This window comes from Coregonus clupeaformis, chromosome 18 (assembly GCF_020615455.1).
Source record: "Coregonus clupeaformis isolate EN_2021a chromosome 18, ASM2061545v1, whole genome shotgun sequence".
NCBI classification, from domain to species: domain Eukaryota; kingdom Metazoa; phylum Chordata; class Actinopteri; order Salmoniformes; family Salmonidae; genus Coregonus; species Coregonus clupeaformis.
Window position 1 is genome coordinate 11,919,527 of NC_059209.1, and position 18,200 is coordinate 11,937,726.

The 18,200-nt window shown below is 42.7% G+C and overlaps 1 protein-coding gene and 1 pseudogene across 1 annotated transcript in view; both read left to right on the forward strand.

The window, feature by feature from the left end:
- ak5l (adenylate kinase 5, like) overlaps positions 1-5,672 on the forward strand; it is a 31,843-nt gene extending 26,171 nt beyond the window's left edge. Inside the window, exons 7-8 of the mRNA XM_041904160.2 lie at positions 2,358-2,549; positions 5,005-5,672. Coding sequence (XP_041760094.2) covers positions 2,358-2,549; positions 5,005-5,109 — 297 coding nt within the window. The 3' untranslated portion in view covers positions 5,110-5,672. The remainder of the gene's footprint in view (positions 1-2,357; positions 2,550-5,004) is intronic.
- Positions 5,673-16,414: 10,742 nt separating this feature from the next.
- Positions 16,415-17,256, forward strand: LOC121587172 (annotated as a pseudogene).
- Positions 17,257-18,200: the final 944 nt, after the last annotated feature.

The window sequence follows — 18,200 nt, forward strand, 5'->3', positions numbered from 1 at the left end:
GTTGCACATTTAACATGCTGGTAGAAATTAGGTAGAACGGATTTAAGTTTCCCTGCATTAAAGTCCCCGGCCACTAGAAGAGCTGCCTCTGGGTGAGCGTTTTCCTGTTGACTTATGGCCTTATACAGCTCATTCAGTGCAATCTTAATGCCAGCATTGGTTTGTGGTGGTAAATAGACAGCTATGAAAAATATAGATGAAAACTCTCTTGGTAAATAGTGTGGTCTACAGCTTATCATAAGATACTCTACCTCAGGCGAGCAAAACCTTGAGACTTCCTTAGTATTTGATTTTGTGCACCAGCTGTTGTTTACAAATATACACAGACCGCCACCCCTTGTCTTACCGGAGTCAGCCGTTCTATCCTGCCGATGTAGCTTATAGCCCGCTAGCTGTATGTTGTCCATGTCGTCATTCAGCCACAACTCGGTGAAACATAAGATATTACAGTTTTTAATGTCCCGTTGGTAGGATAACCATAATCTTAGGTCATCCCATTTATTCTCAAATGATTGATCGGAGAGGCAGTTTACTCGCTCGCCTTCGGATCCTTACAAGGCACCCCGACCTATGTCCACGATATCTCCGTCTCTTCCTCATGCGAATGACAGGGATTTGGGCCTTGTCGGGTGTCTGTAGGATATCCTTCGCGGCCGCCTCGTTGAAGAAAAAATCTTCATCCAATACGAGGTGAGTAATCGCTGTCCTGATATCCAGAAGCTCTTTTTGGTTATAAGAGACGATGGCAGAAACATTATGTACAAAATAAATTACAAAAAACGCGGAAAAACACACATAATAGTACAATTGGTTAGAGGGCTGTAAAACGGCAGCCATCTTCTCCGGCGCCACTAACATAGACTTTCAATATCTATGTTTTTGCATGTACATTGATTGACTAATTAATCTTATGCTTCTCAAATATAAAATGACATACATTTTCTAAACTAATCCAACATGTTACCTGGACTTATTGCACCCATTAATGAAATAGTTGTTCCAGTTTAGATGCTTTAGGTAGTCTCATATTTCAGTCTTCCACAACCTGGCAGTTATTCTAAATGCAGGTTGAGGATGATAAAAATGTCAGGTTGGATATTCCCACTATGGCTGGATTTCAATAGGAATTACATATCACTTTGCAAGTCAGCATAATGTGACAAGTTGCATAGATAACCCAATGTGTTGGGTTGTTCGGATTACCCAAACATTGGTTAATATAAAAACAAAATGTACATCCATAAATTATTTTCAGGAGGTGTGGCTTATTAGGGGCTTGGCTTGTATAATAGTTATTTTTGGACACCTGTGAGAGTAAATGTTAATCATGTTAAGTTTGTACACTGCAATGTAAAACTCACACTGGGGCAACCGTTAAAGATATTTGGAACTCACGGGTGAAAAGGTTAAAGAACTTCTACACTTCTGTAAGCTTAATTAAAGCTAAAAACATGTTGGAATGACATTTACTCTCACGGGTTGCCAAAAATATACACATCCATCTAATCATGTGCACAACAGAAGAACGTATCAGAGAAAAAAGTAATCTTCGTCAGGTCAAGATCCAACTCGGATCAAAACGTTGTCCTTGTTGTTCGTCTGATTAAATCACTATGGGAGCATACCAGAGTTGCGGACATTACGTTTCTCTCACATATCTCAATAACCCATCAACAACAAATCAACCTTGCGCTTTTAAAAAAACAACCCGACTAAGTGATCCAATGCCTGCAACCCAGCAGTTGGGTCATCCAAACAACCCAGTATTTTTTTGTATAAGCCCTCAAAATAAGGCCTTATGAAATACATATTGTATTGTGTTAAATAATTACATTTTTATGATAATATTGACTTAGGATCTCAATTGGTGAAGTCCAAGGTCTTAAAAGGAATGAATGCAACAAAAATGTCTCTATCACTAACAAATTCAGTTATGGGTGGTAACTCTACAATTCACTTGAAAGGCAAGGCATCTGGGAAATATGCAAATAAAGCATTACACTAAGCAGTGTGTTAATTCAACACTGTTCAGTATCTATACGGGTCCACACTTTCAGTGTTAAGTTAACACTGGGGAATTTGCTGTGAAGATACATTTTTTGCACACGTAGAGTTTTGAGTGTAGTGGGCGATTCTGTTAAATAATCCAATGAAATTCAAATTGAATTGAGTTAACGTTGAGTTCTGAGTGTTGTGTGTGTAGTAGGCAATTCTATGAAGAAATATGATAATGAAAACAGTAAATGATTAAAATTATGTTTATCATTGTTTTGATCTCTTATTACAGCCTTACATTTTTTACTCAATTTTATGTATTATTCATTATATTTACCATATCCCAACTCTCATGCATACAGATTGGCTCGCCGGACCTAGTGATTCTACTGGCCTGCTCCAATCAGCAACTTCGCCAGCGTCTTGAGCAGAGAGCCGCTCAGCAGGGTCGCCCTGACGATAACACCCACGCCATCGAGAAACGCCTGGAAACGTTTAAGCACAACATCCCTCCAATAGCCAAGTACTACCAGGAGAGGGCACTTATTGTCAGGGTAGGTCCACCCTATTCCCCCCCACACCTTGTTGAGCACCTTTGTCGTTAGTTCCTGTAACCGCCAATGTAATTCTCCTTTGTTGTTACGGAGCAACAAGCAATCTTGTCTCAGAGAAAGACGTTTAATATGATATGTCCTCCAAGACATATGATAAACTACATCATCCAATGCATATGCTATTGTACGACCGGGTAAGCATATGATACTATACGTCCTATTATTAATATGATATTGTATTACCGCTATTCCATTCATAATGTAAGCTAACCTAACTTAATATATAAGACTAAATGGAGTGTCATAAATGTACACACAGAATAATACAAAATTGCCCTGAGGTGGTCACAGCCTCCATTCAATGCCCTATTCAGGCTTGTTCAGCCGTTAGGTCGTTATTGGCTTTCAGTGTGCACATGTTTGTTTTGTAAGATGATTCACTCCACAGGCACTCCATTTTGATGATATCTACTTTATTGGATTTCTTTCAGATGAAAATGTCACACAGATTCTTGTAACATTGGATTACAGTAGTAGTTAGACAGGCATAACAATGACAAAAACAATTTGGTTCTGTATCCAACATGATAATAATAGAGAATCCAATATCCAACACAATATCACACAGCAAACAAGACAAAAAAAACCATAATGCTACACCACAGTCATTCCTATTAGTGCATCGCTGCTGTGTTTGACCGCCTCTCATTTTTTGGATCACATGTTTTTCAGGTTTATGATACGTATATACAGTGAGGGAAAAAAGTATTTGATCCCCTGCTGATTTTGTACGTTTGCCCACTGACAAAGACATGATCAGTCTATAATTTTAATGGTAGGTTTATTTGAACAGTGAGAGACAGAATAACAACAAAAAAATCCAGAAAAACGCATGTCAAAAATGTAATAAATTGATTTGCATTTTAATGAGGGAAATAAGTAATTGACCCCTCTGCAAAACATGACTTAGTACTTGGTGGCAAAACCCTTGTTGGCAATCACAGAGGTCAGATGTTGCTTGTAGTTGGCCACCAGGTTTGCACACATCTCAGGAGGGATTTTGTCCCACTCCTCTTTGCAGATCTTCTCCAAGTCATTAAGGTTTCGAGGCTGACGTTTGGCAACTCGAACCTTCAGCTCCCTCCACAGATTTTCTATGGGATTAAGGTCTGGAGACTGGCTAGGCCACTCCAGGACCTTAATGTGCTTCTTCTTGAGCCACTCCTTTGTTGCCTTGGCCGTGTGTTTTGGGTCATTGTCATGCTGGAATACCCATCCACGACCCATTTTCAATGCCCTGGCTAAGGGAAGGAGGTTCTCACCCAAGATTTGACGGTACATGGCCCCGTCCATTGTCCCTTTGATGCGGTGAAGTTGTCCTGTCCCCTTAGCGGAAAAACACCCCCAAAGGATAATGTTTCCACCTCCATGTTTGACGGTGGGGATGGTGTTCTTGGGATCATAGGCAGCATTCCTCCTCCTCCAAACACGGTGAGTTGAGTTTATGCCAAAGAGCTCGATTTTGGTCTCATCTGACCACAACACTTTCACCCAGTTCTCCTCTGAATCATTCAGATGTTCATTGGCAAACTTCAGACGGGCCTGTATATGTGCTTTCTTGAGCAGGGGGACCTTGCGGGCGCTGCAGGATTTCAGTCCTTCACGGCGTAGTGTGTTACCAATTGTTTTCTTGGTGACTATGGTCCCAGCTGCCTTGAGATCATTGACAAGATCCTCCCGTGTAGTTCTGGGCTGATTCCTCACCGTTCTCATGATCATTGTAACTCCACGAGGTGAGATCTTGCATGGAGCCCCAGACCGAGGGAGATTGACAGTTATTTAGTTTTTCTTCCATTTGCGAATAATCGCACCAACTGTTGTCACCTTCTCACCAAGCTGCTTGGTGATGGTCTTGTAGCCCATTCCAGCCTTGTGTAGGTCTACAATCTTGTCCCTGACATCCTTGGAGAGCTCTTTGGTCTTGGCCATGGTGGAGAGTTTGGAATCTGATTGATTGATGGCTTCTGTGGACAGGTGTCTTTTATACAGGTAACAAGCTGAGATTAGGAGCACTCCCCTTTAAGAGTGTGCTCTAATCTCAGCTCGTTACCTGTATAAAAGACACCTGGGAGTCAGAAATCTTTCTGATTGAGAGGGGGTCAAATACTTATTTCCCTCATTAAAATGCAAATCAATCTATAACATTTTTGACATGCGTTTCTCTGGATTTTTTTGTTGTTATTCTGTCTCTCACTGTTCAAATAAACCTACCATTACAATTATAGACTGATCATTTCTTTGTCAGTGGGCAAACGTACAAAATCAGCAGGGGATCAAATACTTTTTTCCCTCACTGTATTTATTTTGGTCTTCATCAAAATACAATTTCCTACCAGCCATGCTAATGAAAAGTTAGAGTGTAGTACACTAACCTTTTGTATTTGACTATTTCTAGATTGATGCCAATCGCGAAGAAGATGATATATTCACAGACATAAGTGCCATTGTGAAGGAGAGACTGTTTCCAAACTGGGTGGAGGAGGAGGCAGAGGCAAAGTAGTGTACTGACATGAGTTGTTGTGGCAGGGTGGGTGGTGAAACCAGCCGTCATGCCTGTTGATTGAGCTCTCATCCACTTGGATCAGACTACGGGCCTATGGGCCCTGGTCAAAAATAGTACACTACACACTAAACAAATGAGGGTCCCTCAACGGTTCTTTGGGAAGGGTGATGGTTCTATGTGGAAACATACTGACCCAAAGAACCCTTTGAGCCCTTCAATGGTTCTTTGCAGTTCAAAAAAGGGTTATTTCCTCTTTTAGTGATAATTAAAATGTAGGGGTGGTGGCTCATTCAAATATTTTTGGGGGCAACCGTGAGTGAGTGTCATTTCAGTTTATCTAATCTGTTGTGTTATGCTATTTGATGTTATACTGTATATGAATATGGCAAGTGATGGTGTTTTGTGAAATACTCACATATGGCCTTGTGTCAATTGAGAACAGTTGACTAAATCAGTCAGTGGTTCTCAATTCTTTCCTCAGGGACCCCCAGCCATTCCAGAGCTAGCACACCTGATTCAATTTGTTAATAAAGACAAAAATACAACCTATGGAATTTTAACAATATAATATGGCTATTAAACCAGAATTTAAAAAACTCTGCATGGTTCTACAAAGAACCTTTGAGATTGAGAAAGGTTCTTTATGGAATCATTCTATATAAAAGTTCTATAATGAAAAATAACAAATGAAAGTATTCATACCCCTTGACTCATTCCACATTTTGTTGTGTTACAGCCTGAATTCAAAATTGATTAATATATATATATATATATATATATATATATTGATAATAATAATACCTCATCCATTACACACAATACCACATAATGACAAAGTGAAAACATGTTTTTAGAAATTTTTGCAAATGTTTTGAAAATTAAATAAAGAAATATCTAATTTATGTACACTACCATTGAAAAGTTTGGGGTCACTTAGAAGTGTGTCACGATCGTCGTTAATAGAGGAGGACCAAGGCGCAGCGTGTTGAGCGAACATACTTTAATTAGTTAAAGTGCACACACGATACAAAACAACAAAACGACTCGTAACGTCCTAGGTAACAATGACCAACTGGAACAAAAACCCACAAACACCAAGGGAACACAGCCAGTTTAAATATGGCTCCCAATCAGAGACAACCAGCCACAGCTGACACTCGTTGCCTCTGATTGGGAGTCACTCAGGCCAACAAAGAAACAGAAGAACTAGAACCCCCAACATAGAAATATACCACATAGAATGAACACACCCTGGCTCAACATATAGAGTCCCAGAGCCAGGGTGTGACAAAGTGTCCTTGTTTTCGAAAGAAAAGCAATTTTTTTGTCCATTAAAATAACATCAAATTGATCAGAAATACAGTGTAGACATTGTTAATGTTGTAAATAGCTATTGTAGCTGGAAAATGCTGATTTTCAATGGAATATCTACATAGGCGTACAGAGGTCCATTATCAGCAACCATCAGTACTGTGTTCCAATGGCACGTTGTGTTTGCTAATCCAAGTTTATCATTTTAAAAGGCTAATTGATCATTAGAAAACCGTTTTGCAATTATGTTAGCACAGCTGAAAACTGTTTTTGCTGATTAAAGAAGCAATAAAACTGGCCTTCTTGAGACTAATTGAGTATCTGGAGCATCAGCAATTGTGGGTTCGATTACAGGATCAAAATGGCCTGAAACAAAGAACTTTCTTCTGAAATTCGTCAGTCTGTTCTTGTTCTGAGAAATGAAGGCTATTCCATGCGAGAAATTGCCAAGAAACTGAAGAGCTCGTACAGCACTGTGTACTACTCCCTTCACAGAACAGCAGAAACTGTAGTAGCTGTTACAGTGAAAAAATACCATGCTATTGTTTGAGGAGAGTGCACAACAACAAAAAACGTAACACGCCAACTGGTTTGATACATTAATCTCTGAAGATAAATAATGTACTTACATTCAGTAATCTTGCTCTGATTTGTCATCCTAAGGGTCCCAGAGATACAATTTAGCATAGTTTTGTTTGACAAAATCAATTTTTATATTCAAATGTAGGAACTGGGTTCTACAGTTTCAACCCCTGCTGTGTCTGGCTCCACACCCACCCCGCCCGGCCATCTACAGTGGGGAGAACAAGTATTTGATACACTGCCGATTTTGCAGGTTTTCCTACTTACAAATCATGTAGAGGTCTGTAATTTTTATCATAGCTACACGTCAACTGTGAGAGATGGAATCTAAAACAAAAATCCAGAAAATCACATTGTATGATTTCTAAGTAATTAATTTGCATTTTATTGCATGACATAAGTATTTGATCACCTACCAACCAGTAAGAATTCCGGCTCTCACTGACCTGTTAGTTTTTCTTTAAGAAGCCCTCCTGTTCTCCACTCATTACCTGTATTAACTGCACCTGTTTGAACTCGTTACCTGTATAAAAGACACCTGTCCACACACTCAATCAAACAGACTCCAACCTCTCCACAATGGCCAAGAGCAGAGAGCTGTGTAAGGACATCAGGGTTAAAATTGTATACCTGCACAAGGCTGGGATGGGCTACAGGACAATAGGCAAGCAGCTTGGTGAGAAGGCAACAACTGTTGGCGCAATTATTAGAAAATGGAAGAAGTTCAAGATGACGGTCAATCACCCTCAGTCTGGGGCTCCATGCAAGATCTCACCTCGTGGGGCATCAATGATCATGAGGAAGGTGAGGGATCAGCCCAGAACTACACGGCAGGACCTGGTCAATGACCTGAAGAGAGTTGGTACCACAGTCTCAAAGAAAACCATTAGTAACACACTACGCTGTCATGGATTAAAATCCTGCAGCGCACGCAAGGTCCCCCTGCTCAAGCCAGCGCATGTCCAGGCCCATCTGAAGTTTGCCAATGACCATCTGGATGATCCAGAGGAGGAATGGGAGAAGGTCATGTGGTCTGATGAGACAAAAAAAGAGCTTTTTGGTCTAAACTCCACTTGCCATGTTTGGAGGAAGAAGAAGGATGAGTACAACCCCAAGAACACCATCAAAACCGTGAAGCATGGAGGTGGAAACATCATTCTTTGGGGATGCTTTTCTGCAAAGGGGACAGGACGACTGCACTGTATTGAGGGGAGGATGGATGGGGCCATGTATCGCGAGATCTTGGCCAACAACCTCCTTCCCTCAGTAAGAGCATTGAAGATGGGTCGTGGCTGGGTCTTCCAGCATGACAACGACCCGAAACACACAGCCAGGGCAACTAAGGAGTGGCTCCGTAAGAAGCATCTCAAGGTCCTGGAGTGGCCTAGCCAGTCTCCAGACCTGAACCCAATAGAACATCTTTGGAGGGAGCGAAAGTCCGTATTGCCCAGCGACAGCCCCGAAACCTGAAGGATCTGGAGAAGGTCTGTATGGAGGAGTGGGCCAAAATCCCTGCTGCAGTGTGTGCAAACCTGGTAAAGACCTACAGGAAACGTATGATCTCTGTAATTGCAAACAAAGGTTTCTGTACCAAATATTAAGTTCTGCTTTTCTGATGTATCAAATACTTATGTCATGCAATAAAATGCAAATTAATTACTTAAAAATCATACAAGGAAAACCTGTAAAATCGGCAGTGTATCAAATACTTGTTCTCCCCCTGTAGATGTGTATAAGCTAATGATCCATCATGTATGACATGTAAACTTACATTTTGTATTTCCATATCATTTTTGTATGTTCTCTATAGTTATGTCCTTGAAAATGAATCAATTGACCAATTTGACAGATTTGGGCAGACTTGATACAAAATAGTCCAGTATTGCAATGCTTCACTGGATCAATCTGAAACTTTGCACACAAACTGCCTCCATCGAGTGGCCAAAATCTAAATTGCGCCTAAACTGCAATATTATATTGTGGCCTTTCTCTTGCATTTCAAAGATGATGGAACAAAAAAATAAATAGAAAATGCATGTTTTTTTGTTAGTATTATCTTTTATCAGATCTAATGTGTTATATTATCCTACATTAATTTCACATTTCCACAAACTTCAAAGTGTTTCCTTTCAAATGGTATCAAGAATATGCCTATCCTTGCTTCAGGTCATGAGCTACAGGCAGTCAGATTTAGGTATGTCATTTTAGGCGAAAATTGAAAAAAAGGGTCCAATCCTTAAGAGGTTAAACACTATTATTGCACACAGAGTGAGTCCATGCAACTTATTATGTGACTTGTTAAGCAAATGTTTACTCCTGAACTTATTTAGGCTTGCCATAACAAAGGGGTTGAATACTACCTGAGTGCCACTAGAGATCCTGGTTCGATTCAAACTGTGCCACTAGAGATCCTGGTTCGAATCCAGGCTCTGTCGCAGCCGGCCGCGACCGGGAGACTCATGGGCGGCGCACAATTGGCCCAGCGTCGTCCAGGGTAGGGGAGGGAATGGCCGGCAGGGATGTAGCTCAGTTGATAGAGCATGGCGTTTGCAACGCCAGGGTTGTGGGTTTGATTCCCACGGGGGGCCAGTATATAAAAAAAAAATAAATATATATATATATATATATATATATGTATATATATATATATATATATATGTATTCACTAACTGTAAGTTGCTCTGGATAAGAGCGTCTGCTAAATGACTAAAATGTAAATGTAAATACTTATTGACATTTAAGCTTGACATTTGTACTTAATTTGTAAACATTTCGAAAAGCATCATTCCACTTTAACATTATGTGTGTTGTGTGTAGGCCAGTGATAAAAAAAACTCAATTTAATCAATTTAAATTTAGGCTGTAACAATAAAATGTGGAAAAAGGGGTGTGAATACTTTCTGAAGGCACTGTAGCCCCAAAAAGGGTTTTAACCATAGCATAACCTTTTTTCGGTTCTATAAATAACCTTTTTTAATGTTTCTTTATAGAACCTTTGGAAAGGGTTCTTTATAGCACTACACAGGTTCTATTTAGAACCTTATGAGAATGGTTCTTTATAGAACCCTCAAAAAAAGCTTCCATATAGCGCCAAAAAGGGTTCCGCTATGGCTACAAGTCAAATAACCCTTATTTGGCATTATATAGAACCATTTGTTTTAATGGTGTGTATATAGGGAATAGGGTGCCATTTGGGATGCAGACACAGTTGTATTTGTTTATCTGAACTCCACTGAAAATCATAGTGGGATTACAACTATCAACAAGAAACATCTCTCTCCCTCTCATTGTAAAATTACTTTCCTCTCATAAGGTACAGTGGGGGAAAAAAGTATTTAGTCAGCCACCAATTGTGCAAGTTCTCCCCCTTAAAAAGATGAGATAGGCCTGTAATTTTCATCATAGGTACATGTCAACTATGACAGACAAAATGAGAAAGAAAAATCCAGAAAATCACATTGTAGGATTTTTAATGAAATAAGTATTTGGTCAATAACAAAAGTTTCTCAATACCTTGTTATATACCCTTTGTTGGCAATGACACAGGTCAAACGTTTTCTGAAAGTCTTCGAGGTTTTCACACACTGTTGCTGGTATTTTGGCCCATTCCTCCATGCAGATCTCATCTAGAGCAGTGATGTTTTGGGGCTGTCGCTGGGCAACACAGACTTTCAACTCCCTCCAAAGATGTTCTATGGGGTTGAGATCTGGAGACTGGCTAGGCCACTCCAGGACCTTGAAATGCTTCTTACGAAGCCAGTCCTTCGTTGCCCGGGCGGTGTGTTTGGGATCAGTGTCATGCTGAAAGACCCAGCCACGTTTCATCTTCAATGCCCTTGCTGATGGAAGGAGGTTTTCACTCAAAATCTCACGATACATGGCCCCATTCATTCTTTCCTTTACATGGATCAGTCGTCCTGGTCCCTTTGCAGAAAAACAGCCCCAAAGCATGATGTTTCCACCCCCATGCTTCACAGTAGGTATGGTGTTCTTTGGATGCAACTCAGCATTCTTTGTCCTCCAAACACGACGAGTTGAGTTTTTACCAAAAGTTCTATTTTGGTTTCATCTGACCATATGACATTCTCCCAATCCTCTTCTGGATCATCCAAATGCACTCTAGCAAACTTCAGACGGGCCTGGACATGTACTGGCTTAAGCAGGGGGACACGTCTTGCACTGCAGGATTTGAGTCCCTGGCGGTAGTGTGTTACTGATGGTAGGCTTTGTTACTTTGGTCCCAGCTCTCTGCAGGTCATTCACTAGGTCCCCCCGTGTGGTTCTGGGATTTTTGCTCACCGTTCTTGTGATCATTTTGACCCCACGGGGTGAGATCTTGCGTGGAGCCCCAGATCGAGGGAGATTATCAGTGGTCTTGTATGTCTTCCATTTCCTAATAATTGCTCCCACAGTTGATTTCTTCAAACCAAGCTGCTTACCTATTGCAGATTCATTCTTCCCAGCCTGGTGCAGGTCTATAATTTTGTTTCTGGTGTCCTTTGACAGCTCTTTGGTCTTGGCCATAGTGGAGTTTGACTGTTTGAGGTTGTGGACAGGTGTCTTTTATACTGATAACAAGTTCAAACAGGTGCCATTAATACAGGTAACGAGTGGAGGACAGAGGAGCCTCTTAAAGAAGAAGTTACAGGTCTGTGAGAGCCAGAAATCTTGCTTGTTTGTAGGTGACCAAATACTTATTTTCCACCATAATTTGCAAATAAATTCATTACAAATCCTACAATGTGATTTTCTGGAGAAAAAAATTCTCAATTTGTCTGTCATAGTTGACGTGTACCTATGATGAAAATTACAGTCCTCTCTCATCTTTTTAAGTGGGAGAACTTGCACAGTTGGTGGCTGACTAAATAATTTTTTCCCCACTGTATACCATACATATCTTATGATTTTTTTTTTTTTACTACAGTACCTCTTGTAAAAAAAATAAAGTACTGTAAATATACCTGTGCATAATGTTTGCCCATACATATTCTTGCGATGCGTGTTAACAGAGGTGCTACGGTAAAGTTGTTGACAAAATTCCAATGACTTACTTTTGTTTTTCAAAGTTTCAACTGACTGGTTAAACCTTGTTAACTGTCATGCGTCAGTGTGTAGCGGTAGGACGGAGTCAGGCGCAGGACACAGAACTTGGTCAACAACGTACTTTAGTTATCACAAGTAAATAAACATATCCTTCACGCAGGGAAGAAAATACCGACTCACAAAGCAAATGACAACAAGACAATGAACAATCACACACAACACCATGAGAGAACCAGAGGGTAAAATAGGGAAACAAATGAATGTACATTGGAACCAGGTGTGTGCAATCAAGACAAAACAAGTAGAAAACAGAAACATAGATCCCTCAACAGGGAGGGATCGAGGATGTCCCTCCTAGGAACCCAGCACCGTTCCTCCGGACCGTACCCCTCCCACTCCATGAGATACTGCAGGCCCCCCACCCGACGCCTCGAATCCAGGATGGAACGGACCGAGTACGCCGGAGCCCCCTCGATGTTCAGTGGGGGCGGAGGGACCTCCTGCACCTCAGACTCCTGGAGCGGACCAGCTACCACCGGCCTGAGGAGAGACACATGGAACGAGGGGTTAATACGGTAATCAGGAGGGAGCTGTAACCTATAACAAACCTTGTTCAATCTCCCCAGGACTTTAAATGGCCCCACAAACCGCCGACCCAGCTTCCGGCAGGGCTGGCGAAGGGGCAGGTTTCGGGTCGAGAGCCAGACCCGGTCCCCCGGTGCATACTTCAGGGCCTCACTGCCGTGGCGGTCGGCTGATAACCTAGTACACACTAAAATGGAGACAGGTCAGTAGAGGAGTGGCAGAGGGAGTTTTGGGCTATCTCTGCTCATGGGGATGTACACCAACCAATCCCCCGGCCGGTCCTGGCAATAGGACCTCAGAAACCTACCCACATCCTGGTTTACTCTCTCCACCTTCCCATTACTCTCGGGGTGAAACCCTGAGGTCAGGCTGATCGAGACCCCCAGATGGTCCATGAACGCCCTCCAGACCCTTGATGTGAACTGGGGACACTATATCCTCAGGTACCCCGTAGTGCCGGAAGACGTGAGTAAACAGGGCCTCCGCAGTCTGTAGGGCCATAGGGAGACCGGGCAAAGGAATGAGACGGCAGGACTTAGAAAACCGATCCACAACGACTAAGATCGTAGTATTCCCTTGTGACGGGAGGAGGTCCGTAACAAAATCCACGATAGATGTGACCACGGCCATTGTGGAACGGGTAGGGGTTGTAATTTCCCTCTGAGCAGGTGTCTAGGTGCCTTGCACTGGGCACACACCGAGCAGGAGGAAACATAAACCCTCACGTCCTTCGCTAAAGTAGGCCACCAGTACTTCCCACTAAGACAGCGCACTGTCCGACCGATGCCAGGATGACCAGAAGAGGGTGACATATGAGCCCAATAGATCAATCGATCGTGAACATCAGACGGAACGTACACACAACCCACTGGACACTGGGGGGGAGTGGGCTCCGTGCGTAACGCCCGCTCGATGTCCGCGTCAACCTCCCATACCACCGGTGCCACCAGACAAGAAGCCGGAAGACGGGAGCCGAGGTGAAGAAGTGCGCCCCGTGCAATGACTCCGTCATACTAGCAATGAGAGGTAGTGGATAACTGTACTTCACCGTTATCTGATTGAGACCTTGATAGTCAATGCACGGGCGTAAACCTCCATCCTTCTTCTTCACAAAAAAGAAACTCGAGGAGGCAGGGGAAGTGGAAGGCCGAATGTATCCCTGTCCCAGAGATTCGGAGACATATGTTTCCATAGCCGCCGTCTCTTCCTGTGACAGAGGATACACGTGACTCCGAGGAAGTGCAGCGCCCTCCCGGAGATTTATCGCACAATCCCCCTGTCGATGGGGTGGTAATTGAGTCGCCTTCCTTTTACAGAAGGCGAGAGCCAAATCGGCATATTCGGGAGGAATGTGCAGAGTGGAGACCTGGTTTGGACTCGCCACCATAGTTGCACCTACACACCTCCCCGAGCACTGACGAGACCATCCTTTGAGAGCCCTCTGTTGCCACGAAATATTGGGGTAATGAGAGACTAACCAGGGAAGCCCCAACACCGCAGGAGAATCGATCAGGAAGAGACTAATTCTCTCCTCATGACCCTCCTGCGTTTTTCATCCAGAGTGGAGCTGTGACCTCCCTAATCAGGCCTGACCCTAAAGGGTGACTATCTAAGGCATGTGCAGGGAAGGGCACATCAACAGGCACAATAGGGATCCCTAATCTATGAGCAAATAGACGGTCCATAAAATTCCCAGCTGCGCCTGAATCTACGAGCGCCTTATGCTGCCAAGGTCCTGAAGTCCAGTGCGAAGTCCTGTGCGCTCCTCTTCCCCTGTCTGAGGTGGAACAACCTTTCCCCCGCCGCTCTCCCCTCCGGTGGATGATCAAATACCGCCCGGAAACGGCGGGTGAAATCATCATAGCGCACCGATGCCGCGTCTATACTTCTCCACTCAGCGTTGGCCCACTCGAGCGCTTTCCCCGACAGACAGGAGATGAGGGCGGACACGCTCTCGTATCCCGAGGGAGCCGGGTGGATGGTTGCCAGGTAGAGCTCCACCTGGAGCAGAAACCCCTGGCACCCGGCAGCTGTTCCATCATATGCCCTCGGGAGCGAGAGACGAATCCCACTGGATCCAGGTGGTGAAGGGGTGGACAGCGATGTGGGGGGATTTGTAGTGGGAGGAGGTGTAGGAAAACCCCCCCTCTCCCATCGCTCCATAGTCTGTACCACTCTATCCATGGCTGTGCCAAGAGTCTGTAGCATGGTCGAGTGCTGCTGGATGCGTTCCTCCACCGATCCTGGAGGAATGGACGTACCTGCTGACTCCATAACGGGTGCGTGATTCTGTCATGCGTCAGTGTGTAGCGGTAGGACGGAGTCACGCGCAGGACACAGAACTTGGTCAACAACGTACTTTACTTATCACAAGTAAATAAACATACCCTCCACGCAGGGAAGAAAATACCGACTTACAAAGCAAATGAGAACAAGACAACGAACAATCACGCACAACACCATGAGAGAACCAGAGGGTAAAATAGGGAAACAAATTAACGTACATTGGAACCTGGTGTGTGCAATCAAGACAAAACAAAATAGAAAACAGAAACATGGATCGGTGGCAGCTAGTACTCCAGTAACGACGAACGCCGAAGCCTGCCCGAGCAAGGAGTAGGAGCAGCCTCGGCTGAGTTCGTGACATTAACTGAAGCATGTTTTTGACATGGGTTAGTGATTCAAAAGGCACCATGGGAAATATACAAAATAGGCATTACACCATACAGTGTTAAAACAACACCCAACATGACTTACTGTGACAGTGTTTTTGTTCAACACTAATAGGAGTTTACTCTAGATCAACTTTAGTGTTGAATATAATTAACATTGTGAGTGTTAATTACCCCATAGTGTTAAATTTGAGTAACACTGGCAAGTGTAATGCAGTGGTCATTTTTTACACTACGGAGTGTTACATTAACACATCAAATGTAACACTATAATCAGAGTACTTTTTACATTCTGTAGAGTGGGACCATACATACTCTGAGAGTGTTGGTTTAACACTGCAAAATGTACTGTGATGTGTAACCGGCATCACTGTGCAGCTAACAGTATCACTGACTTCACTATACCTGTCCATACCACAGCTCAAACTATTTGATCCTTTGCTCGTAAACACACATGACCACATATGCATTATATATTTTATGGTCACAATAAACAAACAGTAACTTATGAACGTTTAATGAAGCCTTCATAAGCCCTTTAAAGGCCTGAAACATTTATAGGAAAATACTAAACTATATAAAGGGTAATATACTGTAAGCTATATGCCATTTTGGCAAAGCAAAATATGCAAATACCTATTTTATTACCCTTATGGTCGACATTAGCTTCAAAATTAGCTTCATTAAGCTTTATAACTTTGTTTGAAGTGTAACCTTTTTTAAATAAATAAATACAATCAACTGTAAATTGATGTCAATCTTGGAGAAAAAAATTGCACCAGCAAGCTTGAAAGACTTTGAAGGAAATATTGAAAGGTTTAGTGTGTGGTTTCGATTTCTCTAAATACTGTTGAAATGTTTATGAAAAGTAAATATGTTTTGTTTATAAGAATAGCCAGTCCAGCTGGAGATAGGCATTCCATTGGAATGCAGTGTACCTTTAAAAACAAAATCAATATTGATTGAGCAAGTTGAATTAAGATGTCACTTTGGAAATTATATGTTAGAGCCAACATCCAAAATCCTAATTTAACCCCTAGATATAGGATTGTCGAGGGCTTGACAGCTGCTGGAAATGTTCCATTGTGAAGTGAACGGTAAGTTGTTCAATGTACTGGTTTGGCTAACCCTTATCTCATATACAGTATGCACTAATAACCCTTATCTCATATATGCACTAAGGGCAGTATAAAAGCTCTAGAGGCTTGCACAGTGTGCCCTGTATCACCGGCTTGCTCACTCTCTCCTCACATCCACACACACTCCTGTCGTGGCAGTAGGTACTGTCACCATGGCCCTGAAAAAGTGGAACCCAAGAATGTCGAGCATAAGAAACCACAGAAGAAAGAAAAGACCAAGGCAGATCCAGGAAAGGCCCCTGAGCCTGAGCCTCCCAGGGAGCCTGAGGTGGACCTCAAGATCATCATTCTAGATTTCACACAGGACCAGATTGAGGAGTTCAAGGAGACGTTCACCTTGTTTGACGAGACCCCAACGGGCGAGATGAAGATCAGGTACGCCTGTGCGGAGACCTGATGCGGCCTTGGGTCATAACCCCACCAATGCTGATGTGCTGAAGCTGCTGGGCAAGCCCAAGACTGAGAAGATGAACGCCAAGCGTGTGGACTTTGAGACCTTCCTGCCCATGCTGCAGCACATCTCCTGCACCAAGGAGACAGGGACCTTTGAGGACTTTGTGGAGGGCTTGAGAGCCTTCGACAAAGAGGGCAACGGCACGATGATGGGGGCCGAGCTCAGGCACATTCTGGTTACCCTTGGGGAGAAGCTGATGGAGAGTGAAGTGGACCAACTCATGGTCTGACAAGAGGACTCAAGTGGCCACATCAACTACACAGAATTTGTCAAACACTGCTCTTTCTTGAGTCACATCCCTAGTTTCATTTTCCTCATTACAAACTCTGCTTTACCATTGCCTGGCTCAAAGAACTGAATGGAACAGGTATTGCCCTTTCTATCTGTATCCTGAACAATGTTGATTGCTAAATAAAGTCATGCCCATCATTCTAGTTGTGTTGAGTCATTTTAGGAGATATACTGTATAAAAAGCAATGGCAGCAGTAGACACAAGTCTCCATATTGGGCTAGATTTGGTGATATAAGGTCATTTCTGGCATTAAATCGGCTATTGCTAAGTCGGTTAACATACTGTCAGAATGTTCCTCCGGTAAAGTCGAGCTGTTGAAAACAAAATTAGCTTCTGATTCAAAACAAAACAAAATAAAAACACAGTGCATTTGGAAAGTATTCAGACCCCTTTATTTTTTCCACATTGTGTACGTTACAGCCTTATTCTAAAATGGATTAAAGAAAAAAAATGTCCTCAATCTACACACAATACCCCATGATGACAAAGCGAAAACAGGTTTTTAGAAATGTTAGCAAATTTATAAAAAATAAGAAACAGAAATACCTTATTTGCATGAGTATTCAGACCCTTTGCTATAAGACTTGAAATTGAACTCAGGTGCATCCTGTTTCCATTGATCATCCTTGAGATGTTTCTACAACTTGATTGGAGTCCACCTGTGGTAAATTCAATTGATTGGACATGATTTGGAAAGGCACACACCTGTCTAAATAAGGTCCCACAGTTGATAGTGCATGTCAGAGCAAAAACCAAGCCATGAGGTCGAAGGAATTGTCCGTAGAGCTCCGAGACAGGAGGCACAGATCTGAGGAAGGGTACCAAAACATTAATACAGCATTGAAGGTCCCCAAGAACATAGTGGCCTCCATCATTCTTAAATGGATGAGGTTTGTAATCACCAAGACTCTTCCTAGAGCTGTCCGCCTGGCCAAACTGAGCAATTGGGGGAGAAGGGCCTTGGTCAGGGAGGTGACCAACAACCCAATGGTCACCCTGACAGAACTCCA